Source organism: Phascolarctos cinereus, unplaced genomic scaffold (genome assembly GCF_003287225.1).
Source record: "Phascolarctos cinereus isolate Bilbo 61053 unplaced genomic scaffold, phaCin_HiC Scaffold_2;HRSCAF=192, whole genome shotgun sequence".
NCBI lineage: Eukaryota > Metazoa > Chordata > Mammalia > Diprotodontia > Phascolarctidae > Phascolarctos > Phascolarctos cinereus.
Window position 1 is genome coordinate 22025424 of NW_027555625.1, and position 14157 is coordinate 22039580.

General features: G+C 48.7%; 1 protein-coding gene across 2 annotated transcripts in view; it reads left to right on the forward strand.

Annotated features, from left to right (window-relative positions):
* The window catches only part of SFXN5 (sideroflexin 5), a 198000-nt gene that overhangs the window by 105842 nt on the left and 78001 nt on the right, over positions 1–14157 (forward strand). For both annotated transcript variants that reach the window (XM_078149254.1, XM_021001098.2), the window contains exon 10: positions 10172–10262. In XM_078149254.1, coding sequence (XP_078005380.1) covers positions 10172–10262 — 91 coding nt within the window. The remainder of the gene's footprint in view (positions 1–10171; positions 10263–14157) is intronic.

Genomic DNA, 14157 nt, shown 5'->3' on the forward strand with positions numbered 1-14157 from the left:
TGTCTGTCTGTCTCTCTCTGTGTCTGCCTCTGTCTCTCTGTCTCTCTCTGTGTCTGTCACCCCCAGCTCCCTCCTCTTGGGTCCTCCAGCTCCTGCCTGTCTCTTATGCAAGGCACACACCAAGTCCCCATGGAGACCCCTCCTGGACGGAACAAGAGGCCAAGGCTAGACTTTTTTCCATCCCCCAGACCCTGCTGCCTTGGTCTCTCCTGCAGGCCAGGGCCGGATGTTGACATGGCAGGCGACCCCTGTAGGTCCAGCCCAGTGAGCTGAGGGGAGGTGGGCTTCTGAGGCCAGGAATTCCTGGGCAGGCTCAACTGCCTGTTTGTTCTGCCCTCCTTCTCTGTCATGGCGAGGCCTTGCCAAAGCGGACCGTGTTTAGTTAACTTTTATTTTGTGGTTTATTTGGGCGGTTGTGAAAGCACCCCACTGGGGCAGCCCGCAGCCATAATTGTTCTCTTTCTCGAAATCCTCCAGAATCCAATTATTAGGGCTGATTTTCTGATCGCTAGCTCTGTTCATGATGGGTCGGTCGCCATTTATGCCAGCTGGTTTCCTTAAACAAGGCCCGCCGAGCTGGCAAGGAGAGGCAGCAGCCGGCTCAGCTTTTTCATTTTAATGGGCTCCACCAAATGCTGTAGCCCCGCGAGCCCCAACCAGCCCCAGCGGTGGTGGTTGGGGGGGAGCTGCCTCCTGGCTCCTGCATGCCCTAACACGCTGGGAAGCCCCTGACCCCAGGGAGCCCGGGGCTTAGCCCTACCCCAGCCTCTTCAGCTGGGGACCTAGCCTTCAAATGAAGCAGAGGCTGCTGGAGCAGAGCACAGCACAGTGAGGGAGGGTTGGGAGGGATGAGTGCCCCTCTCTCCTTCACCTATAATAACAACAACAATTAACAGCTAGCATTCACACTGTGCTTTAAGGTTTACTAAACGCTTTACAAATATCTCTTTTGATTCTCCCAACAGCTCTGGGAGGCAGGTACTATTATTGTCCCCAGACAGATGGAGGTAAAGTGACTTGCCCAGGGTCACACAGTAAGTGTCTGAGGCAGGATTCAAACTCAGGTCTTCCTGCTGACTCCAAGTCCTTTAAATGCTTAGCAGAGAGGTTTGTATTTCAACCTGCAGGCAATTGGGAGCCACTGAAAATTTTTGAGTAGTGAAGCGAGTGGTCTGATCTGTGTTTTAGAAAGACTAATTATTTGCTCTGTTGAGGATGGATTTAAGAGGGGGAAGAGACTGGAGTCAGGGAGTTAGAAGGCTGTTGTCCCTCATCTTGGTGAGGGCCTCCACTCGGTAGGTGGCCCCTTGAGAGACACGATTTTACTAGTAAGAAAACGGAGAGGCAGAGGAGTGTTCATGGCCACCCTGCTAGTCAGTAACAGAGCCAAAACTGGAATCCAGGTCTCCTTGCCAAGAGAAATGCCTTTTCTTCTTGTCTTCCTCCCCTCCAGGGACTCTCAATTGATCCTTCATGAAGGCCATGGCATGGTATAGCCCACTATAGGCTCCCCGACATTTTCATTCAAGTTTAGAAAGGGCTTTACGTACATGAACCCATGGGATCATCACCGCAAGTCCATGGGGGCACATGACTGATTCAAATACCAGTTCTTTCGCTTAATGTGGAAGGCCACCAGTGTGATCTCAGTATCTGGGCCTCAGTTTCCTCATCTGTGAGAACAGACATAAAGAGATGGAGAAAATGACCTCCAAGGCCATTCCTTTGGGCTCTAAATCTATGAAGATTCTATTTGAGACAGAAATCGCTTCCTTCCTCTCTCATCCCCAGTTTCTAGAGGGACGAGAAGGAGAGGGATCAAGGGCCCACTTTTCTATGAAAATACCACCTGTTAATATAATTGATCACAAGGCCTGTCCTCTCCCTTCCCTACCAGCCCTTTCTGCCCCACCTCTCTCTTTCTCCCCCCCCCCCCCCGCCTTCCTTTGCTGCCTAGGTGAAGGTGCCCCTGTGGATTTTTCTAATCCCAGCTCTCTGGCCCTGATAATTGTTTGTGATCAGTGCGGAGCCTCTTTGCTGACAGCCTGTGAATGTGGTGTGAGAACCCATCATCTGGGCGTGAGATGGAGTGGGGGCCGCCCATGGCCACACAGTCAGAAGGGACAGTGCAGGAAGGGGCCAAGCTGCATCTGTACGTGTCTGGAAGGCAGCAGCTGGGGGAATTGCTTGTTTGGTTGACCCAGAAGGCCGATGTTGTCCTCAAAGCCCCACCCCCAAACTCTGAGCCAGGATCTAAAGGAGAGGTTTTATTGAAATACAATAAAGAAGAGACTTTCCTGTCCCATGACCTCCTTTTATAGATGAAAGTGGGGCTCCAAAGTTAAGGGACTTGTCCAAGGTCACTCAGGAGGGTATTTAATGGGATGCTGGAATTCAGGATGAGAGAGACCCGGGGGAGGAATTCCTGGAAAGGCTGAGCAGGCCCTTCTCAAAGGTCCATTTGGGGGTGGCTGGAGGGATCCCCAAGTGGCATCTCCTCTCCTGCTCCTGCCCAGGCTCTCTTCCCTTACCCACAGCTGGTTTTCTGTGTCAGAAATGAACCGGTCCACAGCTTAGGAGAGAAGGCCTAGCAAGTGAGGAGGAGTAATCAGGGTGCTTCTCTCCGGAGTTAGCCTGGACTCAAATGCAGTATCTGCCTCTTACTGCCTGTGTGACTTAGGCCACAGCACTTAATCTACTTGGGTCAATTTTTCCTAATCTGAAAAACAAAGAGGTTAGAACAGGTGGCTTATAAAGGCCTTCCCAGTGTTCCTAGGCCATCTCTCCATCCAATCCCAAGACTACAACCTGTGGCTAGGGAGAACCAAGCCAGAAAGAAAGTTGCCAGTGTTTGTGGACAGGCGTTGATGACCCTAACTCTGAGGGCTCTGATCATAGCATCATATATTTAGAGCTGGAAGAGACCTTAGAGGTCATCTCCCTCTTTTTACAAATGAGAAACCTGAAGTCCAGAGGTGCTCCATGGGGATCTGCTCTTCACCTCACCCCTCTCTCCCAAGGAATGAGTCAGTGTGAAACCTGGATTCTAATCCCTCCTCTAATAAAGATGATTTAGAGCAAGGCACGTAATCTCTCCAAGTCTCAGTTTCTTCATCTCTAAAATGGGGATTTACTGACTCCGTTTACCTCATAGGGTCATTTTGAGCAAAGAGCCTTGTAAATTCTGGTTTGTAGTACTAGGTGAATATGATTGGTCTATTAACTAGGTATGCCAGAAAAACACTGGCATGTTACCTTGACTTAGTGGGACAGTCAGAGCCGGGGTGGGGGTTGGGGGTGACTAATGGGGCTAAAGCAGCCAGGAGCTTGGCAAGTCTTCTTGGAGAGTATTTACTACCAGGAGGAAACACAGATGTGAATGGACCCTAAAGTCAGAGGACCTGGGTTCAAATCTTCACCTGCCATTTAATGACGTTGGGCAAGTCCTGGGGACTCAGTTTCCTCATTGTAAAATGAGAGGTTTGGACTAGCTAGGCTTTAATGTTCCTTCCAGCAATAATCTCATGATTCTGTAAATGAGAAGGGACATCCTTCACCATCCCCCCTCACCTACACACATATGCTCCCTCCAGGGCTTCCCTTACTATCTAACAGCCAGCAGGGGGAGCCCAAGCTCACCTTCACCATGGTCTTTGGGTTCTACCCATCTGAGGCTGGTGAGGAATGCAGGTCACCCATAATCTTCCCCGGTACTAACTCTTTCAAAATCCGTCCACATTTGTGCTCCCTCCGAGTAGTAAATTCTCTCCAAGAAGACTTGCCAGGCTCCTGGCCACTTCTGTTCCCATTCCTCACCCCCTATTGCCATCATTGTCCCACTAGGTGAGGCAAAGATGATGGGATGGCATCGATTTAGCCCTGAAAGGATCATTGGGTTTTCAGGTAACAAATTCCAACTGGAGAGGACCCCAAAGGCTGTCTAACTCAGCCCCTTCAATGTATAGTTTGGGCAGCGGAGGCTGGGGGTGAAGAACTTACCCCATTGGTGTCTGATCAGGATGATGTGATTTTTATTACCTGGGAACTCTGTCTCTGAGTGGGTGGGGAGAGATTCTCAACATTGGTAATAAACAAAGGGCAGAGCCAGGGACTGAGGGCCTCTGATTCCAAACCCAGCCCTCTTTTGACTACACTGACTTGCAGAATCTCCTCTTTGGAAGAAACTTCAGATGTCACCTAGTCTAACTTCAGTTAGTCAGTCAATCAACAATCATTTTTTAAGTGCTTATTGTGTGCCAGGCGCTGTGCTGAGCACTGAGCATGATACACAGAGAGGCCCAAACAGTTCCTGCTCTCAAGGAGCTCATGGTCTTATGGGGGACACAACATGCCAATAACAAGGTACATCCAGGAGGTGTACAGATAGAACATAGTCTCAGAGGGAAGGCACAAGTGAGGGGCAGGGTGGAGGGGGAAAGGCCTCCTTCAGAAGGTGGGGGCTGAGCTGGGTCTTGAAGGAAGCCAGGAGACAGAGGTGAGGCGGGACAGCTACTGGCCTGTGGCCTTAGCCCAGGTCTTAGGGTCTGGGAATAGGGTTTTCCAGAATGACTGACATGTGAGATGTCACTGAGAATAAGGAACTGGGCAGAAACTGGGACAGAGGATTCCAAAGGAAGTTAGATGTTCTCTGCCCAGCCTTCCCATTCTCTATCTCTCTGTCTCTCTCTCCCCCTCCTCTGCTTCTGTCCTCCTCTTTTTCCCTTCTGTTTCTGATTCTTCTTCCTCTCTCTCCCTCTCCCTCCTTCCCCTCCCTCGTCTCTTTTCTCTCTCCCTCTCTCTCCCTCCCTCCTTCTCCTCTCCTCTTTGTTTCCTCTTCCTCCTCTCTCCTCTTCTTTCTTCTTTCTCTCTTCTTCCTCCTCTTCTTTTCTCTCTCTCTCTTTCTTCTTCTTCTTCTTCTTTTCTTCTTCTTCTTCTTCTGTCTCTGTCTCTGTCTCTCCCTCCCTTCCCTCCCTTCCCCCCTTTCACTCACCCTGCACAACTAGTCAGTAACCAATTCTTGTTGATTTTTCCTTGTGTCCCTGCCTCTGTACTCCTATCTCTACTGCCTTTATCACTTCAGGAGAAGGAGGAGGATGGTAATCTCTTGCTGAGCAGTCTCCTCCTCCTCCTTTCCATCCCTTTGTGTAGCTGGGTATAAGAGTGTAAGGAGCAGAAATGAGTGGAGTCGGGATGGAAGGAGAGAGGCCTGGGTGGCTGGTCTGTAAGTGCTCAATAAAACTGGTTGAATTGAAATAAGAGTCTGAGAGCATCCTGCCCAGGCTGCTGCTCCCCCTGCCCCAGCCCCTTTTCCTGGGCTGTAGTTCTAGGCCTCCCTTAACACCTCAAAGTTCACCAGCCAGCCTGACCTTCCTTCTCTTCGGCTCAGAAAAGGCTTCCACAATAGCCACCCTCCGCTCCCTTTTCAGCATTTCCCAGCACTTTTCCTTAGGAGTTGAGGACAGGAAGCCTCCAGCCTCCCAGCTAGAAGGCGGTGGGATGGCTGCCTAGGGGCAGTGCTGCCTCTTCTCCTCAGTCCCTGTAGCCTTCAAAAGAGCCTAGATTTACAGCTGAAAGGGACTTTTGAAACCATCTAGTCCAATCTCTACATTTTACAGATAAGGAAACAGCAACCCAGAAAGAGGAAATGATTTGCTGAAGGTCCCACGGTAATTAGCGACAGAGGGAGGAACGGAACCCAGAGCCCGTGACTCCACTGGCGCTCCATCCTCAGTGACCGCAGGCCAGGCGGGAGGCTGGCAGACAGGCCCTGGCCTTACTTAATCTGGCCACAGGGAGGAGGTTGCTGCCAACCAGGACCAGCTTCCTGCATCGCTAAGCCATTACAACTCCTCAGTCTAATCTTCCTTCCTCATCGCTAAGATAAAAGACGGTCAGCAAATCCCGGAGCCTCTTCCTTCCCCCGCCCCACCTTCAGCCATCCCTTCTGGCCTCAGAACCCAGTTCAGCTGGGGAGGGACGGGGTGGGGGCAATCTCTGAGTAGATGAAACGGAAAGTCATTAGCTGATTGATCCTGGGGCTTCGCTGGAGAATGGAGGAGATTGGATTTCAATCCTCCCCAACACTGAATTTCATCTGCACAGCAGGGTGCGGGCCGGGATGGAGGAGCGAGGAGGCGGCGGCGGTGCGCGGTGGCGCGGCAGCGGCCGCTGCGAATCAATCCCAGCCTTGGCTGCGCGGCGGGGATGGCGGGCGGGTTCCCAGCAACAGTCTAGATGGAACTGTTTAACCTTTTCAGTTTAATAGAGATGCTCCTCCTTCGCTTTGCATTCCAACTCTGGCCCGGAGCGAGTGGGGAAGGGAGGGAATTGGGATCTGTGCATCGACGCGAGGCTTAAAATAAAGAGTAAAAATATAGACACACACACACATCCATATATATCTATATATCTCCACGATCTGCACGGCAGTTATGGCATCGCGAGCTGCCTTACAGTCACTGCGGGGAGGCCGGGGCCATTCGAGCAGCCCTGGCGTCTGAAGGAGGAGGGGAGGAGAGGGACGGGTCAGAATGCTGAGGTCTCATTCCCATCTCAAGCACGACGCCTGGTTCTCCTCCGGGTGGCCTTGAGAGCACCCTCTTCTTTCTGCTTCTCTGTCAACGCAGTGAGGATGATGGGCTCTCTCCCTTAAGTGGGGGTGGGGATCAGACTGGCTATGGAAATAATCAGCAAGCACTAAGTACTTACTGTATGCTAAGTGCTGAACATACAAAGAAAGGAGTAAAATAGTCCCTGCTTTGAAGGAACTTACATTCTGATGGGATGAGGACACTTCATCCATACAAAATCTATCTATCTATCTGTCTATCTGTCTATCTATCTATCTATCTATCTATCTATCTATAGTTGGATCAACATAAATAATTAGGTACATACAAGACATCTATCTATAGAAAAATACCCTGTCTGTACCTAGTATGTGTGTATATGTAATTATATATGTTTATACACACACAGAGGTAATCTCAGAGAGAAAGTACTAGCAGTGATGGTGGTGGTGGGAGGCCTGTAGAATATGAGATTTGAGATGAGTCCTGAAGGCAGCCAGGAGTTGGGGAGGAAGAGGGAGGGCCCAGGAGAGGGAGGAGGGCTGGCTGTAATTCGTAGAGCTGGAATTAGAGATATCCCTTATGCACTGTCAACCTCATTCATTCAGAGGACCCAGAGATTTAGAACTAAAAGGGACCCTCAGGGTCATCTAGCCCAGCTTCTTCGTTTTATAGAAAGAGAGACTCTAGAAGTCAGATGACTTGACCAAGGTCACACAGGTGTATAGTAAGTGGCAGAGTCAGGATCTGAACCCAGGACCTCTGGTTCACTCAGTCCAGAACTTTTCATTCGAGTCAATGACTTAACAAGTTGCATCCACATTTTTGACCTGTATCAGTTTGAGGGAGTTTTCACAAACTGATTAGGGAAGGAGGTTTCCTTCCATTGAGGCAGTCACAGCTTGAGACACCCCTGCCCCCCCAAAAGGTTTGCGGCTCAGTGCTAGGCACAGAGACTACAAATACCAAAAGGAAATGGTCCCTGCAGCCCAAGAGTTTACAGCCCATTGGGATAGCCTGGGGGAGCCGGCTAGTACAACAACGATAACAAATTAAGTGAATACAAATTGATGTGGGGGTTGGGAAAGACCCTAAAGATGGCACTGTCCAGAAAGGGGCACTTGAGCTGAGCTTTGAAGGGAGCTGGGGAGGGCATCCCTGGTCTGGGTTTGCTTCACTTCTGTCCTGGAATCATACAGTGCCTAGATGAAGGGGATAAAGTATGAGAGGATGGCAAGGCAGAAATGGGAGAGCTTGTGGAAGGCTTTCAGAATCTTACAGTTGATCCCAGTGGAATAGGGAGCTACTGGAGTTTATTGAGTTGGGGAGTGCCATAGTCAGGCCTGTGCTTTAGGACAATCATTGGTAGCTGTGTGGTGAATGGGCTGGAGTCCAGAGAGAGTGGCCCCTGGATATACCTTTGGGAATCCTGACAAGGGACAGGGGCCTTCTATGGCCAGCAGCCCACCCACATCTCTGGGCTCAACACTTCTTCCAATTTGACAAGCTCCTAGATAGGCCCTGGCACACAGTCTAGTTGAGCAGACAAGACTCTTGGCAGTGGGGACAGCTAAGTGCTAGACTGAGTAGCTCCAAGGACCATAGAGTGTAGGTGTCCTCCAAAGTCTGGTCCCAGCAGACTTCAGGCAGCTGTCATCAGCTCATAGACAGGGTCCTGGACTTCGAGACAGGAGATCTGGCCAGAAGTCACCCTAGCTCTGGTGCTCACAAGCAGTGTGTCCTTGCCAAGTTACCTCACCATATTAAGCCCCAATTTCCTCAGCTGTAAAATGCTAACAATGACACTTAGATTATTTACTTCCTAGGGTTGTTGGGAGAGTCAAATGAAGTGTACATCAAGCTCGACAGAAACTTTTCTGCTTTAACTTGAGATCTCACCAGTGAGGCCATCCACTCCACCAAGGCAGATTACATCCTCTCTGTGGCTAAAACTACATGATCCTGAGACCCAGCTGGTGATGATGAGGCTTTCTGACCACAGCTGGGCTGGTTCTAGCCTGATGGACATGTATTGTGTAGGAAAGCAGTTAGAGCTACTCTCCCTGCCTGTCCCCTGCCTCCCTCCCCATCCATTACCACTTCCACACCTTTGCTTATCTTCTCTCTGCCTGGAATATTCTCCCTTCGTGCTCTGCCTACTGTGAGAATTCATGGCATAATAGACCGAGATCCAGGAGATCTGGTTTCAGGTCCTGTTTCTGTCACTGTGTGACTGTGGGCAAATCACCTAACCCCTGTGAGTCTCACCTATTTCATCTTCAAAAATGGACATCATCATAGAACCTGCCTGACAGGGATCTTGGGAGACTCAGAGGAGGCAATGAATGTCAAGGACCTTGTAAAATCTTAAAGAATGTGGGCAGTAGAGAGTGTGGGGCATTTCAAATCATGTTCAAACCTTGGCTCTTGCCATTCTGTGGCTGGGAGACCTTGGTGCCTTCCCTCTCTTCACTATTTCCTGTTTCTCCTGTACATACTTACTTTGCATACATTTGTTTTCATGTGGTCTCTCCCCCACCCCACCTCTGTTAGATTATAAACTCGTTGAGGACAGGGATTGTTTTTTTGCCTCCTTTTATATCCCCAGCCCTTAGCACAGTGCCTGGCACATAGTAGGCACTTAATAAATATTTATTGAATCGAATTGGACTCATTATCATTGTCACCATCCATCCTTCAATGCCTAACTCAAGTGCACCTTGTTCACGGAGACTTCCTGGTTCACCTTAGCTGAAGCTGATATCTCTCTCTTCTGATTTCCCATTTTCTGTATAGTCTGTATCATATACCCAGTCATTCAATCAATCAATCAGAATTTATTAAGTGCTTTGTGTATGCCAGGTACTGTGGTAGGCACTGGGGTTACAAAGAGGAAAAAAATGAAACAAACCCTGTCCTCAAGGAGTTTATATTTGATCAGGGGACACACGTACACATACATATACACACAAATATATTAAATATAAAATATTTCATATATAAATGTCCAATATAAGATATTTATATAAATAAATGAGATAATATTTATGAAAAGCACTTAGCCCATAGTAGGAACATAGTAGGTGCTCTATAAATGCTCATTCCCTTCCCCTTTCCCCAAATAAGTACATGCAAAATAGAGTACATGAGATAGGGCAGGGCTTGAACATTTGATCTCATCCCTCTCCACCCCTTCATGTGCCTATGAGCAGGCCCTGGGTCTTTCCTGAATCATTTCCTAGCACCAGACCTGGCCCAGAGGAGACACAGGGTCCTCACTTCATTGATTAAGTAGATAGCAGTGGAAGGAATGAAGAATAAAAGCATTTTAGGGTACATGCCCAATTTCCCTGAGCCTCTTCCCAGGGGGTACATTCTTCCCAGTGGCAGGAGCATTGAGCAGGAGCTAGCAGGCATGGGACCATCAAGTCACCCTGGGAACAGAGGCGCTGAGTCACAGCTGGGCACTTGGGATCAGGCAGGAGATAAGGACCTGTTCTTTGCCCAGGGCCTTCCTCTCCACCTCCTCTGGTGCTTAATGGGTGCATAACGTCCTGCTGTGGTGACTCTCTCCTCTGATTTCACTCTCTCCTCTTTCCAAGGTGGGCCTTAATGCTCTGGTTCAAAGAGCAAACAAGTTCACCCCAGCCACCCGCCTTCTCATCCAGAGGTTTGTGCCGTTCCCGGCTGTAGGTAAGAGAGAGCTCTGCATGTGTGCACCAGCCTGTGTGTGTGTGTGTGTGTGTGTGTGTGTGTGTGTGTGTGACTCCATCCAACCTGGGGCTCTCCTGGCCAGGGGACAAGTATATCTGGAGATATCAGGAAAGTTGCTGCACAGGGTAAAGAAAGAGTGTCCCAAAGGGTCCCCCCCCAGACTTGAAAAGGTCCCCAACTGGCCCACCCTTAATGGATCTGGGCTCTCATCCCCAAGGAAAAACAGCATGATATTGTGGCTAGAATATGGGACCTGGGTTTGAATCCTGCCTCCAGCACTTTCTAGTAATGTGACCCTGGGTCACTGAACCTCTCTGAGATTCAGTTTCCTTAATCTGTAAAATGGGGGCAATAATAGTATCTACCTTCCAGGCTTGTTGGCTCATTATCAAATAAGATATCTATAAAATGTTTAGTCTCAACTCTTTTCCACTCCCTCCCTTGATACTTCCTCCCCTCCCCCCTGCAGCTTTCTTTCTTCCCTTCTTCAGTGGAATCAAAGGCAGAGGGCTGCCCCAAGGCTGTTTTTACTCTCTTGCCAGCTCTGTTACAAACCAATTAATTCCTGACCTCAAGCTCTCCCTGTGTAATAACTAAGACCTGAGTGCATCCCATCATATCACTCTGCCTACAAATGACTTGTCCAAGGACTCCTAGCTAGTTAGTGCCAGGGCCAGGACTCAGACCCATGTCTGTGCACTGTAAAGTTGGGTGTTCTTTCTACGGGGATGCCCTACCTCTCTCTCTCTATAGGAAAGGAACTAGGCCTGCAGCCTGGGGGCTTGGGAGCCTTGGAGAGATCCCATGGCTCCTCTTTGGCAGTTCAGTCCAAGGGAAAGACTCAGGAGGCAGAAAATTTGGGGTGTAGTTTCTGGATCTCCAATACCTTGGGCCTCTTGTTAGCTATAAAATTTGGAGCACGGAATAAGTAGAGTTAGTTCTGGAAAGGACTTTGGAGACCATCTAATCCAGCCCCTATCATTTCATATAGGAGGCTCAAAGACCCAAGGGACTTACCCAAAGCAGTGAGTGGCAGACTCAGAATTCAAACCCAGGTCCTCTGATCCAGCATTCTTCCTGGTGCATCCTTCTGTCTCCTCCTCTATCTCATGTATGGAGGAGCAAGAGGAGGGCATGAAGTGTTTTGAAAGAAGTTGGCAGCCCCTGGCAAATATGGGGGTTTGCCAGGATTATTATCATTCAGCAGCCTCACTCTTTGTTCCCTTCTGCTCGCCAATAGGCTAATGAACTCCAACGCCTAATCACGAGGCCAGATCCTCAGATGACCTAGATAATTGCTGTGGCAACGCCACACATTTAATGAAGTCTCCTGCTATTTTGGGGGTGGGCCATTAAAGAAATTACCCTTTAGGGCTGGCTTCGTTAAGGGGCCTAATTGAGTTAACTCTGTGCTTTCCCAGTCATTTGGGTTTATGGGCCAAATCAGGAACAAAGAGGACAGACCATGACTGCCCTGGGCTGGCTGTGGCAGTGACTGAGAGGCAGAGATCAAATCTTGACCGTGCAAACAGGCTTGAAATTGGAGAGGTAGGGTGTGTTAACCCAGCCCCTGCCATCCAGGTGGCTGGTAGACCAGAAATTCTTTGGGGTCCCTCCATGAAATGGCACAAAAGGGAGAATGGAAGAAAATAAGAATTTATGTACAGCCTACTGTATGCCAAGTGCTTTATAAATATTCTCTCATTTGATCCTCACAATAATCCCAGAAGGTAGCTGCTGTTTTCCTCCCAACATTTTATAGTTGAGGAATCTAAGGTCATAGAGGTTAAATGATTTGCCCAGTTTTACATGGCTAGCTAAGTGTCTAAAGGCTGGATTTGAACTCAGGTCTTCCTGACTCCAGAGCCACTTTTCTATCCCAGACGGGCTGCAATAGGAGACATCTAGATTTTGGTGCTGACTACTTCTATAGTCACAGTATCATTCACTCAGTCAACAAGTATTTATTAAACACCTACTATATACCACATGCCTTGCTAAGCTCTGGGGGTGCTAAGAAAGGAAAAAGCATTCTTCATCCTCAAAGAGTTCACAATCAGCTGGGAGGGACAGCCCGTGTATATGCATCTATGGCTTTGCCCTATGCTACCTGTGTGACCTTGAACAGTAATAATGAGGGCTCACATTTATATAGCCCATTAAGGTTTGTAAAGTACTTTGCGTATATTATCTCATTTGGCCCCAATCCATCCTCTACTCAGAAGCCAAAGTGATCTTCCAGAAGTACAGGTCTGGCCAAGTCGGCTGGCTCTCTATTACCTTCAGGGTCAAATAGGAAATTCTATGTTTGGCTTTTAAATCCTTTCATAACCTGCCCCTCCTCAGCTTTCCAGATGCTGTGATCCAGGGACTTTGGCTTTCTTGACACTCCATCTGTGATTCTCCATATCTGGTCTCCATGCCTTTTCCTTGTCCTCTATGCCTAGAATGCTCTTCCTCTTCACTTCCTCTTCTGAGTTCACCTAGATTCCTTCCAGAATCAGTTCAAAGCCCACCTTCTGTAAGAAGTCTTTCCCAGTCTCCCCAGACACTGGCGATTTGCCTCTGAGATGACCTGGGCTGGCTGTGGCCATGACAATGAGTCAGATTCAGTCTGGCTCGGAGGCAGGCTGACCTCTGTATATATGTCACACTGTAACTATATGTGTTACATTGTAACTGTTTATAGCACTCTGCAGCTACATATGTTACATTCTAACTGTATATGTTATATGTAACTGTATATTTGCTAGGCTGTGACTCTGTTACACTATTACTATCTACCTGTTACACTGTAACTGCATATCTGTTCCATGGACCTAGTGAGTCGCATGTGACCTCCTCCATTACAATTCGAGATCCTTGAGGGCAGGGACCATGTTTTTGCCTTTCTTTGTATTCCTGGCTCTTTGCACAGTGCCTTGCACATGATAAGTATTTAACAAATGATCGATCCTCACAACAACCTGGGAGGTAGGTGCTATTATTTTCCCCATTTTACAGATGCAGACACTGAGGCAGACAGATGACTTTCCTAGGGTCGCACAGCTAGTAAATATCTGAGGGAAAATGTGAACTCGTACTCCAGGTCCAGAACTCTATAGGTGCCTAGGCATTCACTCAATCTTTCTGGATCTCAGTTCCTTCAGCCATAAAATGAGGGGAGTTGACCTCCATTGCTTTGTGCTTGGACCCCAGGGCCTGCACTCCCAACAACTGAAATGACTCCTTCTTCTCCTACGTTTTTTCACTACCAACTCCTCTCTCTATTTCCTGTTGGATTCTAGACAGCCCTACCTCTCACTTCTACCTTGATTTAATTCTGCCTTGTCTTATGTTCTTAAATCTCTTTCTTGCCTCAAATATTTGAGTTCAAACTATCTGTCACCTAGATTATCCACTTCCTAATGGAAAATTTAGGTCCGTTCCCAGACTGTCATCGGCAAGTCCTCATTAGGACAGAGAAGAGGAACAGCAAAAGGGTCCTCAGAGGCCAGGCATCTTTGGGTCTCAGTTTCTTCACCTGTCAGATGGCAGTGATAATACCTGCCCTGCCTATGTCTGGGGGTGTTGTGAGGATCCAGTGATAAAACTTTGTGAAAGTATGCAAATGCAAGAGTCTTACCGTTGGAAGACTTCTCTCACTGATGGGACATACGCAGCCCCTTCCTCAGGGAGGCCCCGGTCTGGTGGAGGAGATGAAGGAGTCCTCAGTCTGATGCAGGGTGACACAGCAACCCCTGATCCATTTGGGGCCCTTAGGGAGCCCCTGGTATGATGGGGGAGCCTCAGGTGCTGTCCTTGGAGCCTCCCCACCCCCACCATGTGATAGGGCAGCCCAGGTATGTGCAGAGAAGTCAGATTGTCATTATTC